This window comes from Rhinopithecus roxellana, chromosome 2 (assembly GCF_007565055.1).
Source record: "Rhinopithecus roxellana isolate Shanxi Qingling chromosome 2, ASM756505v1, whole genome shotgun sequence".
Taxonomy (NCBI): domain Eukaryota; kingdom Metazoa; phylum Chordata; class Mammalia; order Primates; family Cercopithecidae; genus Rhinopithecus; species Rhinopithecus roxellana.
Window position 1 is genome coordinate 109,052,263 of NC_044550.1, and position 21,990 is coordinate 109,074,252.

Here is a 21,990-nt window from a genome sequence, read left to right on the forward strand (position 1 = left end):
GAATTTCAGGCTATTTGTTGGAGTCAAGATTGAGGTGATGGAGGACTTGGACTGTAGTTAGAGCATGTTATTGGGTGCACAAGTAATATTCTACACAATCATATTTTACAGGAAAGTTCTTCTTTAACAGAAAACAACCCTGGAAGTGGACTCATGATGTCTCCATTTTACAGAAAAGAAAACAGACTCAGCGATTAAGTAACAATAATGGATTAAGTAACAATAATGCGTGACACTAATGCGAAGATACTCTTCCATTCTTGTGCACACAAAGAATAACATTTTTGCTTTACAAAGTAGCATGCTGTAGTTAGTAAGTATGTTTGGAATCACAGCCATAGGTATTAGAAAGTTTCTGCCAAGAGAGAAGACATTGTGATGATTAAAAGATATGATTGGGTCATATTTACTCCAGAAAAGTATGCAGTTTTGGATCAAGAGTTAAATACACATATGTAGCACACAGTGGATATTGACAGAATGTCTGTAAATGTATAAGCATAGAAAAAAGACTGGGAGGAATTTACCAAACTACTAATAGTAATCATTTTTTCTTGATATACTTCTATATCACTTAAATGTTTTTTAAACAGTATATACATTATAACTTAAGGATGGACAAAAAGCAAAAGAGCTTGTAGGAAGTCCATGGAAACAGATCAGGCAGTCATCACCTTCTAAGGGGTCTCCCTGTGAGTTCATCGCCTGGCACCCATCCATTTCCTCCTCCGTGCTGCCCTCCTCAGTGCTGCCGCCCTACTCTGAGACCTAGCTTTTCCCCACTTCTTTCTGGTGTCTCCTGTTTTCTTTTATCACACCTTAAGCCAGAAATGATCTCTTCCACTTTTGGACAGCTCTTTCCTGTTGGTACCAGAAGTTATCATATCACAGTCTAATTTCTCCAAGGGTTTCCAGACTGTTGTAAAAGTGAAGGCCCCTCTCTGAAATTTAAAGAACAAGTGGTAGGCTCTAACGTCATAGTCACTGAGCTTTTTTTTTATGAGCTAAAAAGTGCTTTTTGGCTTTCTGTGGATGTCGGGATGCCTTACAGTGTCCTTGGGCCCCAGAGGACTCAGCAGCTCCCATTGGAGACCTGCTACCTCTAAAGACTACTGCTGCTACTGTGGGAGGCTAGGCCCTGCCGCCTTATCCATCATTAGGAGTTCTTGCGCATAGCAAATATACTCAGGAAGCCAACAGATGAAGACAACTTAGAGAAAGGTGCACAGCGATGTCACGTCTGCACACCTACAAATGTTGCACCTAAAACTAGTGAGGACCTGTCTCGGCACAATCATATGTTTTGTAGCTGATTATTTTAACTGTTAGAGATGCTATGAAAGAAAGTGAAGTTCTAACAGATTCTACTGCGCTTGGTGAGGAGATAAAATCGTGGAAATAGTCTCAAAAAGCATATAGGAAACATTTTAGAAGTATAGCCAAGTGGGGTCATATCCACCAGGGCTGAGCAGGATCAGTCCTCTGTGCTGTGGATGGCAGTGGCTTGAGAACTGTCAATGCGTGTAGTGGTAGCAGTTTCTGGCTCTTCTCTTGCTCTCTTTGGTCGTATCTGGCAGGACTAGCACTTATAGGTCGGTGAACCTGTTTGCTTTCTTCAGGCATCTTTTTGACAGCCCTGTGGTCTTAGCCGTGGTTCCCCGGAGCCTGTGCTTACCTCCAGGCGAATGATGGGTTTACCTCAGCACATCTTCCACTGCAGTCTTTCAGCGCTCACTCACTGAGAAGCTGTTCCGCAGGGGGCCGCCTGGAGGGGTGCGGGTACCACAGGGGCGTGTTAGACTTTGTATTTAATTTTTAAGCATTTTATTTATTTTTTTAATGGACAAATACAAATTATATGTATTTATGGTGTATAATAGGAGGAATGAGTTCGGGACATCTATTTTTAATTAAAATGGTGACTGTGTGCACTATTAGTTGGTGACTGTAGTTAATAACAGTATACTGTATACCTGAAATTACTAATAGATTTTAAGTGTTCTCACTACAAGTAAGTGATAAGGATGTAAAGGAATGGATATGTTAATTAGCTTGATTTAGCCATTCCACAGCGTGCATATATTTCATCGCCTTCTAACACGCCCCCTTTCTTTTTGGATAGGGCAGTGGTGGTGCACGAAGATCCGCACTGCTTGACAGCGACGAGCCCTTGGTGTATTTCTATGAGGATGTCACAACGTTATACGAAGGTTTCCAGAGGGGAATACAGGTGTCAAGTAAGCATTTTCCTGCGTTTGCGTGGCTGCCACTTGCCGTGTTTCATGAAGAACAAGTAGCCTTTCAGAAATGCACATTTGCTCTTATCTTTCACCTCCTTAGTATCGCTCAGGCCCCTCTGTGTCCACTGTAACTTCCCCAGAGTCTGTCCCAAAGCTCACTGGACCCTCTAGATGTTCTCTGTGACCCTGGGGGCTCCGTGGTCACATATGTGAGTGTCACATTCTGTATTTTATGGTGAGTCACATGTTACACCAGTGCACAGTAGGCTCTGACGTTTCCTGCAATAAAGAGGTCTGTTAAACTGGGCCCAATCCAGCATTTTTCATGCTTACTTGACCAAGAGACCCATATTTTGGGAAAGAAATACTGACATCCCAGGATGGCAGTGTTTTATTAGAGACCCTTGGGAAATGTTGGCTCATGGGATTACCCTTAATTATTAACTGTGGCGTAAGAAATCCTGTGATATCCAGCATACCTCCTTCCCAGCCTCTGTCCCTCCCAGGCCTCCTGTATATGGCTCTCAGGTCATACTGAACTTTGTGGAGAGCCACAACTACCTCTGCTCTCTCCCCAGCCCTGAGCCTTTGTGCAGTTTTATTTTGTTTTTTAGAAATGGGGTCTTGCTATGTTGCCCAGGCTGGACTCAAACTTTGGCCTCAAGTGAGCCTCCTGCCTCAGCCTCCCAAAGTACTGGGACTACAGGTGTGAGCCACCATGCCGAGACTTGTGCACTTTTTTTTTTTTTTTTTTTGAGATGGAGTTTTGCTCTTGTTGCCCAGGCTAGAGTGCAATGGCGTGATCTTGGCTCACTGCAGCCTACACCTCCCGGGTTCGAGTGATTCTCCTGCCTCAGCCTCCCGAGTAGCTGGGATTACAGGCATGCACCACCATGCCCAGCTAATTTCGTATTTTTTAATAGAGACGGGGTTTCTCCATGTTGGTCAGGCTAGTCTCAAACTCCCGACCTCAGGTGATCTACCCACCTCGGCCTCCCAAAATACTGGGATTACAGGCCTGAGCCACCATGCCCAGCCGTGCACTTTTTTTCCTTGATCATAAAGCCTCTTTCTACCCCCAGCCTGGATGCTTGATATGTATTCTTTAATCTTTTAAAACTCACTGCGTTTCACCTTTTCTCTAAAACCTTCCTAGTCTATCATTTTCATCCCCTACCTCCCAGTGAGGCGTTTCTTCCCTTTCCCTCCCAGCACATTATATTCCTTCTGCATAAACCCTGATGGCACAGAGGTGTTCACCTGGCATTCTGCCCCCCCCAGCCCGAGCTCCTTGAGAACAGGGTGACTGTCAGTCATCTCTTTTCACAGCATTGACAGTGCCTGATACACAGGTTTGGTCCTAGCCTTTCTATTAACTCTTAGCAAGATTACACATGCAAGCATCCCCGCCCCAGTGAAGACACCCTATAAATCACCATGATCGAAAGGAGTAAGTATCAAGCACGTACAACGCGTGATACTAATGCATCCTCAGTGAAGGAGGGAGTACCTCTGGTTTCTCCACCCCTCTTTCTATTTTAGCCACTTCATTTTTGCTTATACCAGGTACTTCTCTAAAAATGGTCTTGGAATCTGTGCTTTGTTATTTAAATCCTCTGATGCTTAGCTTTTATTTGGGCCACTGCTAGCTAGATTGTAATCCCTTTATGGTCAGGAACCATGTGGTATTGCTGGCTCTATCCCTCATGATATGTTGTATGTAATATGCACTCAAGAAGTGCCTATTGGCTGGGTGTGGTGGCTCACGCCTGTAATCCCAGCATTTTGGAAGGCCGACGCGGGCATATCACGAGGTCAGGAGTTCGAGACCAGCCTGACCAACATGGTGAAACTCTGTCTCTACTGAAAATACAAAAATAGCTGGGCATGGTGGCACGTGTCCGTAATCCCAGCTACCCAGGAGGCTGAGGCAGGAGAATCGCTTGAACTGGGGAGGTGGAGGTTGCAGTGAGCCGAGATTGCACCATTGCACTCCAGCCTGGATGACACAGCAAGACTCTGTCTCAAAAAAAAAAAAAAAAATGCCTATTGTTTTTTGCTTGACACTGGTAACTGGATGTCTCAGCTTGGTGAGTTTGTCCCAGTGTTCCCATAGCAGGTGAGACCAAGCTTACTTGTGTGTTATTTAATTTATGAACATTTTCAAAGTTGGTGTCAAGGTCAGGATTTGTCTGTGATAGTAAATATCCATCAGGTGGATCAGCCTAACATGCGGCACATGAAACAGTGTGTGTGTGTGTTCGTGTTCGTGTTGTTTACCACCATCACAGAGCATGTGCAGTTCTTGGAAACTGCAACTTGAAAACGACTATAATGAAACCAATTTTCTCATAGGCTAATTGATATGAGCAAGAGTTAGATTCCCACAGCATATTTCTAGTCACAAAAACATCACCAAACTTCTAAATAAAGACCACATGTCTCATATTAAACATTGAAATAAATGTGAGTGCTACATACATTTAGGAACAATTAATACAAACAAGTAAGATAAATATTTACCTGTTTATTCCAGTTCAGGGTCATGGGTGACTGGAGCCCATCTGGGCAGCTCAGGATGTCGGGGGAACTGCCCTGGCCAGCACATCCTCCCATCGTAGGGAGACTCATACTCACACCCACTCACACACTCACACTCGTCCACACTCACTAGGACCGTGGAGATGCACCAGTTCACCTCACAGGCACAGCTTTGGGATGTGGGAGGAACCCAGAGTTCCCAGGAAAAACCACACAGATGTGGGGAGAACATGCAAATGAAATGCCATTATTTGAGGACCTGCTGTATACATGTAAGTGTATATACATTCATGGAGGAGCGTGGTGACTTACATTACGCTTTTGTCTCTCCCCTGATCTGAAGACAAGTCACATAACTTTTCTTTGGTTGCTTGCTCCCCCTGGAAAATGAAAGTCCTATGGATGTGTCAATGTGTCAGAGACCGTGAAGGAAAGTGAGTCCAGTCTTCTTGATCTGTACTTATTGAAGGGAGCTGCTTTGCAGGTCTCAATCTGCTTCCTTTTTTTTTTTTTTTTTTCCCAGAGGATCTTTTTATTCTAAGCTTTGATTTTCTTAGGCTACTGTAGAGTTAAACTTCTACAAAAGAGCAAGACCCAGCATTTGGATAAGGGGTCAGAAGTTTGTTGAATGATAGAAGAAGCCCGCCTAGAGTTTTTAAACCTCGTACTTTAAAACTGCACCAAGGAAGCGATTTATAAAGATTGAGCTCCTTGCTTCTCAGTGGCTCTCATCTCTAGCTGCACTTTTGTGCCATCGGGGAGCTTCTGAAAAATACTGAGACCCAGGCCCCATCCCTATTCAGTTGAATAAAAAATTCTAGAGCCTGGGTATAATAGAGCCTGGGTATAGTATTAAGTTCCCCCGCTGAGCCTGCAGCTTAACGACTAGTTCTAGAGCTGGAGTTGGCATACGTTTTCTGTAAAAAGTCTGATGGTAAATATTTTTGGCTTTGGTGCCATATGGTCTTGGTTGCAACTACTCAACTGCAGCCTCACACAGAACAAAAATGAATCAGTGTGGCTGTGTGCCACTATCACTGTGTCCACAAAAACAGGTGGTGGGCCTGATTTGGCCCTTGGCTGCAGTGTGCCCGTCTCTGTTTTTGAGGAATAAAATCGCATCATTTCATATGACTAATGCAATTTTTTTTTCTCATCTGGAAACAACATCTGATTGAACTCATCTTGTATGGCCCTTGTTACAGTCTCTGTATATTGGAGAGGGTCCGAGAATAACCCTGTTTTCATCAGGACTGTTTTTAGGGATGGCAAAGAAGTCAGTGTGTCTGGCCTGTGTCCTCCCCAGCCGCGCGGCTGACTCCAGAATCTGTGTGTGCAGCACACTGTTGTTGTCTGGGGCATGCTCTGTGTGATGGGGCCAGCCCTGCCTTCCATCCTACTTCCTGAGGTCCTCACGTCAAATCAGAGCCTCCTCACGAACACTCAGACCGAACGTGCTAAAGCCAGATGCACTATGGTCCCCTTTTGCTTCTTCGAAACCTCAATGGGAATCGGGAAACATCTCGATATTTCCTAACTTTTGCTTCACAAATAACACTTCACATCCCCTCATTTCGCATCTTTTCTTTGTTTTTGTTTTTCTGCAATCACGACTTCACCCATGTAACTAGGATTCCAGGTAATTCTTGATACCTTTGGTCATCAAAATTTGGACACATAAAGAATTCTATTTTCCTTTCCGTATTCTGAGTTAGAATGCTTTAGACTTCCTGAAAAGTTTTGATGAATACCTCTTCTGAAAAGGTATCCCTTTACCACTACAGCAGGATCTCTTTACCACTCATCTGCTGACTCCTGGTCTAAAACAGTAGGGTGTTAAAGAGGAATCACAAATTAAGTGCCCTTAAGAGTTGGATTTTGCCGTTTCTCCCTCATCCCCTTCTCCTGCCCCACTTAAACAAAACAGAAATAAACCAGCAAAGAAAAAATCAGACCAAAACTGAGGGAGAAAATATTTCCAATCTGAAGCCACCATTTCTTATCTGAGGACTAAAGTAGACTCTAGCTGATGTTTAGTAGCGTGGGGCTGGGATACAAATTAAAATCTGGGAATATGTATGTATGTTCAGCCCATCCATTGTTTTTTCTCTGTTTTTTAGATAATGGCCCTTGTTTAGGCTCTCGGAAACCAGACCAACCCTATGAATGGCTTTCATACAAACAGGTGAGTTTGTATGAAACAGGCTCTGTGGACTCCTCTTGCAAGCAGGGATGCTTCCGTATGTGAATTCTTGGAGCCAGATGGTTGCTCCAAAGTGTATGTGCTGGACCAGCTCAGAGCCTTGCCGTAAGCATGGGGCATCTGAGGAGAAACTTGACACAAAGGTTTGGGGAGAACAAGTTAAGGAATTTCACTAGTGGTTCAAAGCACTGTATTTCAAAGCTGATGTGGATATATTGTGAAGTCGAGTATAATTTTTAAGATAAAATTTTAGAAACTCTCCCAGTCCCCCTGGTGGGATAGGATTATTCCTCTCCACTTGAGGGGTACTAGAAAAACTCAGAAGCCGGAACATAGAAACATGTCCTCATTTTACAGATGAGGAGGACCTGTCTCAGGAAGAGAGGTGACTCACCCAAGGTCATAGCTGGTTAGTGGACAGAACCAGGACCAGAAGCAAGGCCTGCAGCCTCTTGTGTAGGCTTTCCTAGTGCGTGCTACTGACCCTCAAAGCTGTCCTTGGCCAACTCACCATCTGTGTGACACCCCCAGAGCAGCCGTAGGGAGGAACACAGATGTTCGGGGAAGACACTTGTGTTACTGTATAAGCACAAAGGAAGCTGGGATCTGAGTGTGGTGACCCTTGTTAGTCTCTAGTCCCCACCCATCAATGGCTACAATGGTTGAAACAGCAGTTCATGAGTGGCAGTAGCAGTGTAGGAAGACGTTGCTGTTTATTTATTTATTTTTTTGTCTTGATTACAATGAATGTGGATGCCATGGCTCTTCCCCAGTGCACACGGCACCCCGGGACAGGCAGGTGCCCCAGACATGCCAGTTCTGCTTTGCTGCCTGCTGCTTCCACACAGCTGTCCAGGAAAGGCTCTCGCCCCTGTCTCCCCCTCTGCTGCTCTAGGGGCAGGTAATCATGCGGATTCCTGAATACAAATGCACTTCCTTCTTCTGGGTTTTGTGTGAAGGGCAGTTTAGGGGCTGGTGTATTTGGGGTGCGTCTGTGGAAGGGATTGTTCTCTGCAACCGCAGAGTGTGTTGATGGTTCTCAGACTGAAGTGCGTGATTTCTCCCCGTCCATCCTCTGGGGTCAACAGGATGCAGAAGGCTTTGCTTGAGAGGTGTTCTTCTGTCTCTCAAGAGGTGGGGAAGCGACTTCTCACACCTACCCTGTAGAAGGAGCTAGGAGCAGTAGCTCACAAGACTGGAAGGATTTCCCATTTTTATTCTGTCCTACCAGAGCCAAATAGTTTCCTGCGTAAATAATAGTTTTCCAGGATCCCTCATTTTCACAAGTGTAAGAACAGCCTGTGTGTGTTGAACATGCGTGTGTGGTGTGTGATGATCCTGAGGCATCATGGAGTCCTCTGTGTCTCCTGGGTTATTTCTGTTGTTTATTGGCTGGAAGAGAGAAGACACATCCATTGCAGATTGGCGTTTTCAAGGCAGATTGAAAATCACTGGGGTTTCTGAAAGTGTGAATCTATGCCTTGCACGCTTCATTTGGAAGCGGGTGACGATACAAAACTGAAGCCAATTTTGGATTTGTACATTCAGATCTTTTTTTTTTTCAATCATCCAATGAATATGACCTTTTGGTGACTAGGAATGCCTTAAAGGGATTTTTTTTTTTTTTTTGTTCTTTGTTTTTAAGAATGTGTGACCGATCTAGAAATATAAATGTGCGTGTATTATTCAATCATATTTACCAGCTAGGTAGCATCCAATTGCAGGTATTTCTCAGGTTCCGATTCCTTAAATGCAACCAAGACTTTTGAACTCATCTGTGAAGGGGAGGATAGTAATGAACCTGTTTGTGTCATCCTGTTGTCACTTTACCATGATCACTCTGTTCCCCGTAGGCAGGGCCAGGATGGTGCCAAGGCCCAGAACCAGTAGGGTTCCAGGCCAGGAGCAGGTGTGGCCTTCCTTCCTATGGGTATGGGTATGCTTTAAGAGTGCTCTTGAGAATTTGCCAAATGAGAATAAAGAAAGTAACTCCAGGCCAGGCACGGTATGCCTCATGCCTATAATCCCAGCACTTTGGGAGGCCAAGGGGGGGGGCAGATCACCTGAGGTCAGGAGTTCAAGACCAGCCTGGCCAACATGGCAAAACCCTGTCTTTACTGAAAAATATAAAAATTAGCCGGATGTAGTAGCAGGTGCCTGTAATCCCAGCTACTCTGGAGGCTGAGGCAGAGAGAATTGCTTGAACCCTTGAGGCGGAAGTTGCAGTGAGCCAAGACCACGCCCCTGCACTCCAGCCTGGGCAACAGAGTGAGACTCCATCTCAAAAAAAAAAAAAAAAAAAAGAAAGAAAAAGAAAAGAACTGCAAAGTTTAAGATTTTTTAAAAATTTTATTTTATTTGGGGTAGGAACGGGGAGAGGATAGGATAACCCTGCTGAATTTTGCAAACCTACCAATTTTTACTTAGTTATTATAATATGCATTTTTATATTTACATGTGTTGCTTATCATTATAATATTGTCCTAAGTTTGATACAGTTTTCACAATTATAATATTAACTAACTGTGTAGCATTTTCTTAGTGATTACCATCGTTTACTTAATCACCAGCCATGATTAGGTTTTTTACCCTTGAGATTTTTGATGCAAGAATTTTGAAATATTTGCATATGTTTATACGTAGGCTTTTTTTTGTTGTTGAGATGGAATCTCACTCTGTCACCCAGGCTGGAGTGCAGTGGGATGATCTCAGTGCACTGCAGACTCCACCTCCTGGGTTCAAGCAATTCTTCTACATCAGCCTCCTGAGTAGCTGGGACTACAGGTGCATGCCACCATGCCTGGCTAATTTTTGTATTTTCAGTAGAGACGGGGTTTTACCATGTTGGCCAGGCTGGCCTCGAACTCCCTCGAGTGATCTGCCCGCCTCGGCCTCCCAAAGCGCTGGGATTATAGGCGTGAGCCACCATGCCTAGCCTATATGTAGGCTTTTAAAAACCTCCTCCTGAGACTGAACTGTTTCCTAAGAATATGTTCTTAAGAACGGAATTGTGGAACTTCAGGATAACAGCTTGCTCTTATTTTTTATAGGCCTCTCAAAAGTTGCTGTTTCTGTGTTTATACCAAATAAACAATTTTGGCTGCTTTATAAATTAAAAAAAAATCCATCTCTCTACTATTTTTATAATTTTATAAAACTAAAATAGAAAAATATGTATAAGAAGCCTTGCCATATAATTATCTGTAACCTGCAGCCGTTGGGATAAGATTAATTTGCTTTGCAGAAGGAACGCTGCGGTCAGTTCTCTTAATTCTGATTTCTTATGAATAAAACCTTGTGTTTTACCAAGAAACCTACCAATAAAGGAATGCCTGCGTGTTCCCTCTCCGCTTCTGTGTGCAGCATTGCGTGCTGGCTGAGATGGAAGCCTGTCCTCTGGCCAGCTTTGTTTCTGGAGCTGGGGCCCAATCTGTTTCTGACTTTCTCCTCTCCGTTTTAGGTTGCAGAAATGGCGGAGTGCCTGGGCTCAGCGCTGATCCAGAAGGGCTTCACGGCCACCCCAGATCAGTTCATCGGCATCTTTGCTCAAAATAGACCTGAGGTATGACCCAGTAGGTACTTGCTGTGCATGATTTGGAGAATTCTCCAATGTAAGAGCCTAACTTCTGCTAGAGACCAGATGTTGTAGTCTGATTGCTACTAAAAGTATAGCTTTGTGTTACACCTTAGAAAGTTACACATACGAAAACCTGAACCAGAGCTGGATGCGGTGGCTCACGCCTGTAATCCCAGTACTTTGGGAGGCCGAGGCGGGTGGGTCACCAGAGGTCGGGAGTTCCAGACCAGCCTGACCAACATGGAGAAACCCCATCTGTACTAAAAATACAAAATTAGCCAGGCCTGATGGCGCACATCTATAATCCCAGCTACTCGGGAGGCTGATGCAGGAGAATCGCTTGAATCTGGGAGGCAGAGGTTGTGGTGAGCTACCAGCCCGGGCAACAAGAGCGAAACTCCCATCTCAAAAAAAAAAGAAAAGAAAACCTGAACCAGGGCCTTTTAATCGCCTTAAGAGAAAAGAGAAATCACTTTTCGGGGGGGGGGGATTATTTTAGTGTTTTTAAACCAGGTTCCCCAACAAAATCCTTAGATAACTAACAAAGGAGTCTTTTTACTTTAAGAGTCACCTCTGTGGTTAGAAAAATGACATTAATAAGTTATAGAGAGATTTAGATAACATTTTTGTTAATAGCAGCCTCCTTTTTTTCCCTTTCTGAAAGGTATGAGGCTTTCCTTCTGGTTGGTTTCCAGAGTTTAAAATACCATGGGTGATGGGGACAGTACTCAGCACTAGCCGGCCTTCATTTGCGCAGTGTATCATTGGCGGTCTAGGCCCAGCACGGTTTCTGTAAACCAGTGTGTAAAAGTATATTAGTCCATTTTCACGCTACTGATAAAGACATACCTGAGACTGGGAAGAAAAAGAGGTTTAATTGGACTTGCAGTTTCACATGGCTGGGGAGGCCTCAGAATCATGGCAGGAGGTGAAAGGCACTTCTTACATGGTGGCAGCAAGAGAAAAATGAGGAAGAAACAAAAGCAGAAACCCGTGATAAACCCATCAGATCTCATGAAACTTACTATCACAAAAATAGCATGGGAAAGACCAGCCGCCATGATTCAATTACTTCCACCTGGCTCCTCCACGTGGGAATTCTGGGAGATACAATTCAAGTTGAGATTTGGGTGGGGACACAGCCAAAACATATCAGAAATTGAGTTTAAATGAGCAGCTCTTTTGGAAGTACAGCTTATGGTGTGACTCAGAAGATTAGTGGATCTAGCTGGCCTGGAAAAATGGAAGCATCTGGCTTGAAGAAATCGAATTTATTCTTATACCTGCTTGTGGCCAGAAGACATGCTGATGCAATGCTGTGCTACTGACTTTTTTTTTTTTTTTTTATAAATAAAGATGGCTTCTTTAGAGTTTTGTGGTCTTTCAAGGGGAAAACAGCATTCTCCACAGCTGGACTATGACTGGGCTTTGTAGAATTTAGTTTTTTTCATCCCAAATGAACACATCAAAATGTTTGTTTTGATGGAATTTTATCATGAATCTAGAACTGCAGAATGAATCTCTTCAAGAAGTAGGTTCTTTCCTATATTTATGAGTTCGTTCAACAAATGTTTGCTGAGCACCTACTATATGTCAGACACTGTGTGGGGGTGCCAAAGCACAGTGACTCAGCCCCTCTTCCGAGCTACCACATAAGGAAAGACAGAGCTAAACACCGGTGCTTTCTCTGTCATGTGGTAAGTGTGGGCGTAGGGCAGAAGGATTATGGGAGCTCAGTCAAGGAGGGCTTCCTGGAGGTGGCACCTGAGTAGAATCTCGAAGGAAATAGGGGTGGGGAGGCCAAGGGAATGCCCATGTTCACACCTGTGTCTGGGAGTGGAGCATTTTCATGTGGTGGAGTGGCAGGAAAGAGAGCCTTCCTTAAGCGTCACATGTGCCTAAGGAGCTTGGACCTGATCTCTTTGTTGTTGGCTGAAAATTCCTTCCAGGAAAACACCGAAACTCAGAAGCCCATTTCCAGGCCAAGTGGATGTGAGTGGGTTGTGCCCCCTGCCCCCGGCTATGCCTTTATCTGTCCTGTGTGTCAGAGCTCTGCAGATGATTTCATTAGAAAAGTGCAGCCGGAGGCAGTGGGGTGCCCTTGGGTATGATAGAGAGTGATCTTTCACCTTTGTCCAGTAGGTAGGGCAGTGGCTATGTGGCCAGTGCCGCCAGACATCTTACTGCATCTTCCATGTGGCAGTGTGGCCAGTTATTGTCTCACTTCTTTCCTTCACTTTTCTAGAGGGATTTTCTCAAAACAGTTTTGCTGCTAGACAAGGTACTCCTTCCCCTATTCCAGGGCATACAGTGCCCTGCTGCCAGAGGGATCTTCCTTGAGCTCCACAGCCACTGTTTTGTGAGAAACTCTCAGTGGCTGCCCCCTGTTCTCCAGCCAGAACCGTCTGTGCCAGTCACATCGCTCTAACCCCCCTGCTTTTGATCCTGCTGTCCCCTCTGTTAGCATCTCCCTGCCTCTATCTCTGTCTCTTTCTCTCTTTCTCTTTTTCTTTCTCTTTCCAAAGACAATCTCAGTTACACCATCCCAGTAGCATCTGTAACTACCTTGGCCAATGGTGGGCTTTCTTATCTCCAGTCAGTCACTATCTGATACTGCTAATTATCTTTTAACATATTTGCCTCAATTCTTCAGGCAGATTTTAATTTATTTTTCTTTCTTTCTTTTCTTTTCTTTCCTTTTCCCTTTCCTTTCCTTTCCTTTCCTTTCCTTTCCTTTCCTTTTCTTTCTCAATCTCTCATCTTTCTCTTTCTGTCCTCTCTCTCCTCTTTCTTTCTCTCTCTCTCTTTCCTTCCTTCCTGCCTTCCCTCCCTCTCTTTGTGCATACATACATACATACATACAGGATCTCACTCTGTCACCCAGGCTGGAGTGCATTGGTGTGATCACAACTCACTGCAGCCTCAACCTTCTGGGTTCAAGCAATCCTCCCGCCTCAGCCTCTCAAGTAGCTGCGACTACAGGTGTGTGCCACCATGTCCAGATAACTTCTGTAGAGGCAGGGTTTTGCCATGTTGCCCAGGCTGGTCTTGAACTCCTGGCTCAACTGATTCCCCCCACCGTGGCCTCCCAAAGTGCTGGGATTCCTGGTGTGAGCCAGTGTGCCTGGCCTTAATTTCTTTTTAAGAATGGGGCAAGTGTTTTGTTCTCATTCTGAATCCCTCATAGCACCTGGCACAGAGTAGTAGATAACACCAATGTTAATTTTGCTGCGTCAAAGGTTTTCACGTTGAATCTCTCTTGAGTATTGTTCTTATTGATTCCATGATGACATCTTGTTTTCTCTCCCTGACATTTACTGTTTGTTTAGTGGGTGATTATTGAACAAGGATGCTTTGCTTATTCGATGGTGATCGTTCCACTTTATGATACCCTTGGAAACGAAGCTGTGACGTACATAGTCAACAAAGGTACATCTATGATCTTTGCCTGGATTGTTGGCATAGTTATTGGTTAGGGTCAGTGACTTTACATTTGCTTACATTTGATTTGACAAAGATTTTGCATGTAAATGTATATTTACCTTTTTATTCAAAGAATGTAGTACTTCAAGTATCCTTGTGCTGGATATGACAGAGTCAATCTTTTAACATCCCAGAGCTTATTCTTCATTGTATCTTTTCATTTACAGCTGAACTCTCTCTGGTTTTTGCTGACAAGCCAGAGAAGGCCAAACTCTTACTAGAGGGTGTAGAAAATAAGTTAACACCAAGCCTTAAAATCATAGTTCTCATGGATGCCTACGGCAGTGAACTGGTAGAACAAGGCCAGAAGTGTGGGGTGGAAATCATCAGCCTGAAGGCGATGGAGGTGAGTTCCCCTGCCTCCTTCCCCAAAGGCTTTCCCTGGGGCCATGCTGGCCACACGTGCTATCCAGCGCTATCTAGTGCCATCGTGCAGTCCCAGCGCTGGCCGGTCGCCTCCGCAACCCATGAAAGAGAGCAGAAATTTCTGTCTCATTGCTGGAGAAAGGATTCTACATGTGTGCCCAGTGTTAACACATCACATCTTACCCAAGTGCTTTCACCACTCAAATATTTATTCCGGAGCACTGACAAGCTGTGCCCTGAAATGCCAGAAATGGGAATTACAGCTTCAGGCAGGTGGAGCTTTCAGTTTCTGTGTCTTCTTTGGGCTTTAATGCCTTTTGCTTACTAATTTGTCTTTAATGCCAAGCCAAATATAGAAATCAGCATTATCGTTCTTTTCCCTGGGTGGCTCGTGGAGAGTCCTGGTGAGTTTCCAACATACATGTTTGATGTGGTTTATTTTCATATTGACTCTTTTAAGAGTCATACCCATCACAACTTTAAAGGCAGCCAATCCAGGAGAATGAGTGAGGTCCATGCTCAGCATGGGTGCTTGATGTCAGATCATACAAGAAGTTGATCCCCGTCAGCCGGACTTGGATTACAGTTCCATCCAAGAACATGACCAGAGGAGGATCTTTTTATATACATATCATAGCAAGTCATAGGAAAATAGAGTCAGTCATTCTCTTTCTGAAGGAGTTAGAAATACTTTTCTGAAACTGTTATAAATAGGATTTTAAATTTTTATGTGTAATTTTCCTCCTACAAAGAATTTGAGGCTGTAAGTAAGGATCCGTAAAACCTTTCCTGAGGAACCTAGTAGGCACAGGGAAGCTCGTGTGTTCTAACAGAACCTTCTCTCTTGTGCATGTGTGCGCCCCTGCCCAACTCTCTCTCAGTAGCATGGAACTGATTCTGTAAGTGCCGACCCGCGTGCTTCCTTGTTGAATTGGGGTTTTAGTTAGCTTGTTACCTGGTGTTTCCCCGCTTCTATTTTTTCACTTTTAACCCCCTTTTACTATAATGTAATCTCTTTTTCCCTTACCTTCCCTTTTTCTCCCCTCTCTCCCCATAGATGCAGGAATTTTTCTGGTGTTTTTTGACTGCTGTATGATTAAGAAGTAATGTTGAAATTTAAAAATTATTTAGATGATTGAAGATTATAATATAAAATTTATATTAAAATATTACTTTATAGAAGACATTGTTTTACACTTACCTGCTTAATATGATTTATACTTAGTTTTTAAAAATATTCTGAGCAAAAGGTGAAGGTCTAAAGAAAAGAATTTAAAACTAGCATTATGGTTGATCTTGTGTTGAGTTTATATTAATGTATTTTTTTATGGGATCAAAAATAGAAATTTTGGTATTTGGAATGTTTGCATTTTTCAATATTTTAATTATGAAAATTTTAACTGTCCAAACAGTTGAAAGAATTGCACAGTAGACAGCTGTATACTCACCACCAATTGACATTTTAGTATATTTGCTTTATCACTTATCAGTCCATCACTTTATCCCTCCATCTTATTTTTTTGATGCATTTTAGTAAGTTGCAGATTTTATTACCCCTAAATACTTCAGGGTATTTATCATTAACTAGAATTCAGTTTTTGTTTATGGGTGGTTTTTTTTCTTGGAACATAAAGGTTTTTTTTAATAATTGTAGTATTTGGCCAGGCACAGTGGCTCACTCCTGTAATCCCAGCACTTTGGGAGGCTGAGGCGGCGGATCATGAGGTCAGGTTGAGACCAGCCTGGCCAGCATGGTGAAACACCGTCGTACTAGAAATACAAAAAATTAGCCTGGCATGGTGGCGCACACCGGTAATCCCAGCTATTCGGGAGGCTGAGGCAGGAGAATCGCTTGAACCCAGGAGGTGGAGGTTGTAGTGAGCCAAGATTGTGCCACTGCACAGCAGCATGGGCGACAGAGCAAGACTCTGTCTCAAAAAAAAATAATAATAATAATTGCAGGATTTTTCCTAAGTGATACCGTAAGAGAGATGTAAGGCTGTGAAACTTTCGTGGCAACAGTGCACTAATTTGGATAATGTTTGTTCCCAATAAATTAAGAGCCAAATTGTATGTAACTGGTGCTTTATTTTATTTAACATCAATTTTTGAAAACTTGGGCATCTCCCGAAGTTATGTAAGAATTTTTAATAGACAAGTAGAAATTCTGGAGCTAATAAAGGTTATTTTGAAAAAAATGTACAGAATTATTGCTGTAGCTTTTGGCTGACCTCTAATTGGATATATTAGTTCCTGTTCTTAATCGGTGGTCTGCCACTTACATCATTTAAAATGGAATTAAGATTGAAACCTTAATGGATGCTGGGCAGAAACTCACCGAGCCCTGAGCACATCCATCTAATTTCCATGTGAACTGAACATGTTCAATGGCATGTTCATTCCATATCCTCATTCACGCTGTTCCATTTTAATAGGAAAAGAATATAAATCGTTCATTTGTTAAAATTAATAGATATTAAAGTGGCCACCAAGACCGCACTCATGCAGTCGACCAAACCCCATCAGTGGTAGTGGCTGGAAGCCTGCCGCTGGGAAATGCTGTCCCCGTGCAATGCGTCATTCTTAACCTTTAAGTCCATTCAGGAAATAGTCTTCGAGGTTCTGCTGTGGTCTGTTTTATCACTGGAGGCTCCCAAATCCTATCTCCACTCTACATGGGGAGATATTTGAGCAGATATTTGAGCCTCTCCAAAATGGCTAGCATTTCAACCGAGCAGAGATTGATTTTTCTTCTCAGATTGCAGATGTCAGTTGTGCAGAATGCGGGGGTGAGGTCGTATTGTGCTCTGATTTGAGGAGCCTGCAGAGCATCTACAGTATCTAGTTATGGTTAAGAACAGGGCTTTATTAAAGGCCCTAATAAGGAGTGGAAGTGGAGACCAGAAATGCATTGTAAAGACTTTGACTGCTGTATTTTAATACATCCTATTTCAAAGGCCAGCCTAATATCATCTGTGTGGTTTTATGTAAGAGAAGAGATAACTGGAAAATGGCTTCTCAGAACAATGAGTAAATATTTTGGTTTTGGTTAATTAAAACTACCATAGTTTCTTTAATTAGAAAATTATGCTGTTTTCGAGCCAGCTGTGAACAAAGCCCACAGTAAGGCCAGCTTTAAGTGCCTTGATATGACCTTATCCTTTACAGTTAGAAAACGTTTCCATTTAACATGGCTTTTTTTCTCTTCTAATTAAGGACCTGGGAAGAGCCAACAGACGGAAGCCCAAGGTAAGCACACTGTGTCAGACCCTGCTCTGTCCTCTTTGTAGTCTTCAGTATCTAGCCTAGTACTTTGTGGCTTATAGTTCTCTTTTCTGTTCTGATTTATATCAGCCTTTTTTTTAAATCTTCTTTAGCCTCCAGCACCTGAAGATCTTGCAGTAATTTGTTTCACAAGTGGAACTACAGGTGAGTTTTGAGATAGAATTGCTTCTACATGTGACAGCCAGTGGGCTGTACTCTCCCCACCTCTTTTGGATGACTTATCAGCTAACAGTAGATGGACCGAAAGCAGAAGAGAAGGAAGCGGGTCCAGTGCTGTCTTCTTGTGCTATGTGCTATCTTCTTGTTGCTCTGTAAGATCTTCTCAGAGTCCAAGAGTGCCGGATAATTCCTCAAACATTTATTGAGGGTGATATTAGGTTCACCTGTCTTCCTAGGACAGACTAGATCGGTGGCTCCCAGGGAGACAATTTCTGGTTTTTCTTCTCTTATGACTACGTATACCCTTTAAAATTTGCCCATATTAATAAAGGTTTTTAAAGATAAGTCAGTGAAAGGATTGCAGGTTGCTCAGGAATTTAGTGTTCAACATTTGGCTTTCACGATGTATCTTAACAGTAGAGGTGTCCGAGGCCCTAATTATGCGGGGTTTCTGGGCCTCCTTCATTTCTGTCATTCTTTAACTTTGTTCTGCTTCATATGTGCTCCACAGGCAACCCCAAAGGAGCACTGATCACTCATCGAAACATAGTGAGCGATTGTTCAGCTTTTGTGAAAGCAACAGAGGTAACTTTTTGGGATGTTGTCATCTTTCCTCACTGGTTGACATTAGTCCTTGAGAATGAAAGTGCTGAAGGTGGCACCACTGTGTTAGGCCCGTGTGGTATTTAGAAACGAGGTGACATACGGATAAGGTCAGAACTTTAGGCCCAAGTCCACCTTCTCTCTTTTTTCACTTTGGACCTAATCGCCAACCCTTCTCTGTGATAATTAAGGTGAATTGACAGATGAAGTTCACTGCAACATTAATATAGTGAAACTCTATTTGGAGATTGCCCTAGAAATATGTCCAAGAAAGGACAGAGAAGAGATGGACTGTCTTGTGTTTTTATCCAGTGCCCCTGTATTTGGGAAATAATTTATTTTAAATTGGCAATGATATGCTAAAAGTTTTTGAATTATTATTATCTGTTGTGGTCAGGGTGACTTCCATTGCACTAGAAGTATTAAAGACTTGCACTTCAACTAATTTCCCATACTTTTAAAGTTTACTATCCAGTGTCTTAGTCTATTCAGGTTGACGTAACAAAAAACAAAGAAAAAACCCACAGACTGGGTGGCTTATACAACAGACATTTATTGTCTCACAGTTCTGGAGGCTAGAAGTCCAAGATCAGCTGCTGGCAAATTTGGCTTCTGGTGAGGGCTGTCTTCCTGGCTTGCAGACAGTCTCCTTTTCCGGTATCCTCACATGGCCTTTCTTCCGTACATGTGCGAAGAGAGAGCGCTCTGGTGTCTCTTCCGCTTCTTACAAGGACACTAGCCCTATCAGATCAGAGCCTACCTCCAAATACAGTCACAGCAGCGCCCTCTCTACATTGGGAGTTAGGACATCAACATATGAATTTAGAAGGAGGTGACGTGATTCAGTCCATAACACCAAGAGCCTTTTCCAAACTTGCCCTTTATAAAGGTGCTTATTGAACAATATAATGCCTTTTCCTCATACTCTTTTTTATAGTTAACATAATTGGCTTTTGCAGTCTCTTTGGGAGTATTCTGTAGCTCTGATTTTTGTAGCAGGAGCCTGAGCTTAATGGCTTTGGGGAATGGACTTGTTTGGTGGCTACAGAAAACTGATCTTTGAGGGATTGTGCACTTATTTTACTTGGGTCACCCTTTCCAAATACCCTTTGTAAAGCTGTATACTTTCTCAACAGAGTTCAACATTTAGTACCTTACCAAAGTGAAATTTTAATGTCGTAATTGGCCTTCGAAGAAAACTTAAAATGCATTGGTGGTTCATTGAGGCAAATGATGACAGAATTTTGTTTAAAGCCAATTATAATAGCAAATCAATTACAATATCAGTTACAATATCTGTCTTCTTAGCTTTGTAAAATGTCTGATCATGATCATGGACAATATTTTTGTTCTAAATCAGAATGTTGAAAAGTACAGGTAGAATGGAGTCTGATTTCTCATTATACTAATATAACAATTTCATCCTGAGAAGTACTACTTGGGATGCCTGTCAGACTTGAATAAAATCAAGCTGAGATTACAGCATGCTCAGACCACATCCAGTGCTTCTGGGGCTGCTGTGTTTGCTCAGGATTGATGCTTTCATCCATTGTCACATTATTATTAAGGGTGACCCAGCTTTAGGAAAGGAAAGGGCATGGCTCAGAACGTAGTGCATCATCCCCTAGGTAACGACAATGCCCTCATTTCTTAGTTGGTGTGACAGCAGCTGCTGTTGGACACCCCGTTTTGGCCAGAATTCTTTATGTTAAAAACATGAATATTCTATACAAACCCTCACTGTGCCTGCCCCTAAGTAAGGCCCATTCTGAGGGAAACCAGATGTCCAAACTTAATCTGTCTGTTTAATCATCATGATCAGTATTTTATAGGAGAGCAGGCCGGGCGCGGTGGCTCAAGCCTGTAATCCCAGCACTTTGGGAGGCCGAGACGGGTGGATCACGAGGTCAGGAGATCGAGACCATCCTGGCTAACACAGTGAAACCCCGTCTCTACTAAAAAATACAAAAAACTAGCCAGGCGACGTGGCGGGCGCCTGTAGTCCCAGCTACTCGGGAGGCTGAGGCAGGAGAATGGCGTAAACCCAGGAGGCGGAGCTTGCAGTGAGCTGAGATTTGGCCACTGCACTCCAGCCTGGGCGGCAGAGCGAGACTCCATCTCAAAAAAAAAAAAAAAAAAAAGGGAGAGTAAATTTCTGGGTGCCGGATCTGAGGTTGCATTAAACAAATTATGTAAAGTAGGGCTTTATGTATTTATATATTGATCAAACTCAAAATACTCTAAGGACCTTAGAAATCCACCTTCTTTTATCTTCTTTCCTCCTTTCCCTTAGCAACATAAAATGCAATTTTATGTTGAAATGGGACCTGTATTTCTTAAGGTAGAATTGAACTTGCTGGGTACTGGGATACTGTAGTGATGAAATACTGATTAGAGCACATAATCCCTTAACCTTCCAATTTGGGCAAAATTTTCCTTGTTTTGATTAAAGCCCGGAAGTGAATTTACTTTGTCATTGGGAGTGACTTCCACTTTATTTGAATAATGAAAGTATTGCTTTTTTTTTTTTTTTTTGAGTCAGAGTCTCACTCTGTTGCCCAAGCTGGAGTGCAGTGGTGCAATCTGGACTCACTGCAGCCTCCGCCTCCCTGGTTCAAGCGATTCTCCTGCCTCAGCCTCCTGAGTAGCTAGAATTACAGACATGTGCCATTATATCTGGCCAATTTTTGTATTTTTAGTAGGGATGGGGTTTTACCATGTTGTCCAGGCTGGTCTTGAACCCCTGACCTCAAGTGATCTGCCCGCCCTGGCCTCCCAAAGTGCTGGAACTACAGGTGTGAGCCACCATGCCCCTTGCTTTTCATTTTATTCTTTGGTGAGAAAAAGTTGCAGACCATAAGCAAAAGCTGTTTCTCCTCAGTGTTGAGGTACTATGTGCTCAGAAATAAAATGGAAAGTTACTGGGAGTCTTAATGCTTTTCTGCCTTGCTGGTATCTTTGCTTACAGAATTCAGTCAATCCTTGCCCAGATGATACTTTGATATCTTTCTTGCCTCTCGCCCATATGTTTGAGAGAGTTGTAGAGGTAGGCATTTAGTTTTGTTTTCCTTGCTTGCTTGTTGTGTATGTTCTGCTAAGTTGTTGTGTTTTACAGAAAGTACTTCCCTTGAATGCCAGTGACACACACATTTCATTTTTACCACTTGCACACATGTTTGAACAGCTCTTGAAGGTAAGTGTGACGTGCAGACTGTCATCTCTATAAAGAATTCTTTGCTCAGCCCCGTTTTAGAAATGGTACAGATTATTTGAAAGAATACAAATTCTTTTTCTGAGTATGAACAGGATACTTGAATTTAATCACTCTTTTTAAAATTAGGAGCTCAGACTTTTGAAGGATACTAATATGGACATCAGTCCAGAAAGATCAACTATAAAAGAAAAGTCATTATTAATTTAGTTCTACAAAGCCTGGTGAGGCTTCTGTTCTGTAAGAAGTCTCTAGTTTTGATTGTGCTTGTTCATAATGGGCAAGTTGGCTTGAGACTAATTTTTTCAGCAATATTCTAAGT

At 42.9% G+C, this 21,990-nt stretch overlaps 1 protein-coding gene across 5 annotated transcripts in view; it reads left to right on the top strand.

Annotated features, from left to right (window-relative positions):
- The window catches only part of ACSL1 (acyl-CoA synthetase long chain family member 1), a 70,008-nt gene that overhangs the window by 34,526 nt on the left and 13,492 nt on the right, over positions 1-21,990 (top strand). For 3 of the 5 annotated variants that reach the window (XM_030918654.1, XM_030918655.1, XM_010377934.2), the window contains 9 exons: positions 2,123-2,237; positions 6,902-6,966; positions 10,445-10,546; positions 13,891-13,990; positions 14,212-14,390; positions 17,627-17,659; positions 17,788-17,839; positions 18,366-18,439; positions 21,426-21,503. In XM_030918654.1, the coding sequence (XP_030774514.1) occupies positions 2,123-2,237; positions 6,902-6,966; positions 10,445-10,546; positions 13,891-13,990; positions 14,212-14,390; positions 17,627-17,659; positions 17,788-17,839; positions 18,366-18,439; positions 21,426-21,503 (798 nt within the window). Of the gene's footprint in view, positions 1-2,122; positions 2,238-6,901; positions 6,967-10,444; positions 10,547-13,890; positions 13,991-14,211; positions 14,391-17,626; positions 17,660-17,787; positions 17,840-18,365; positions 18,440-21,425; positions 21,504-21,572; positions 21,651-21,990 lie in introns of all 5 variants that reach the window. The other 2 variants (XM_030918665.1, XM_030918668.1) reach the window with 2 other exon arrangements.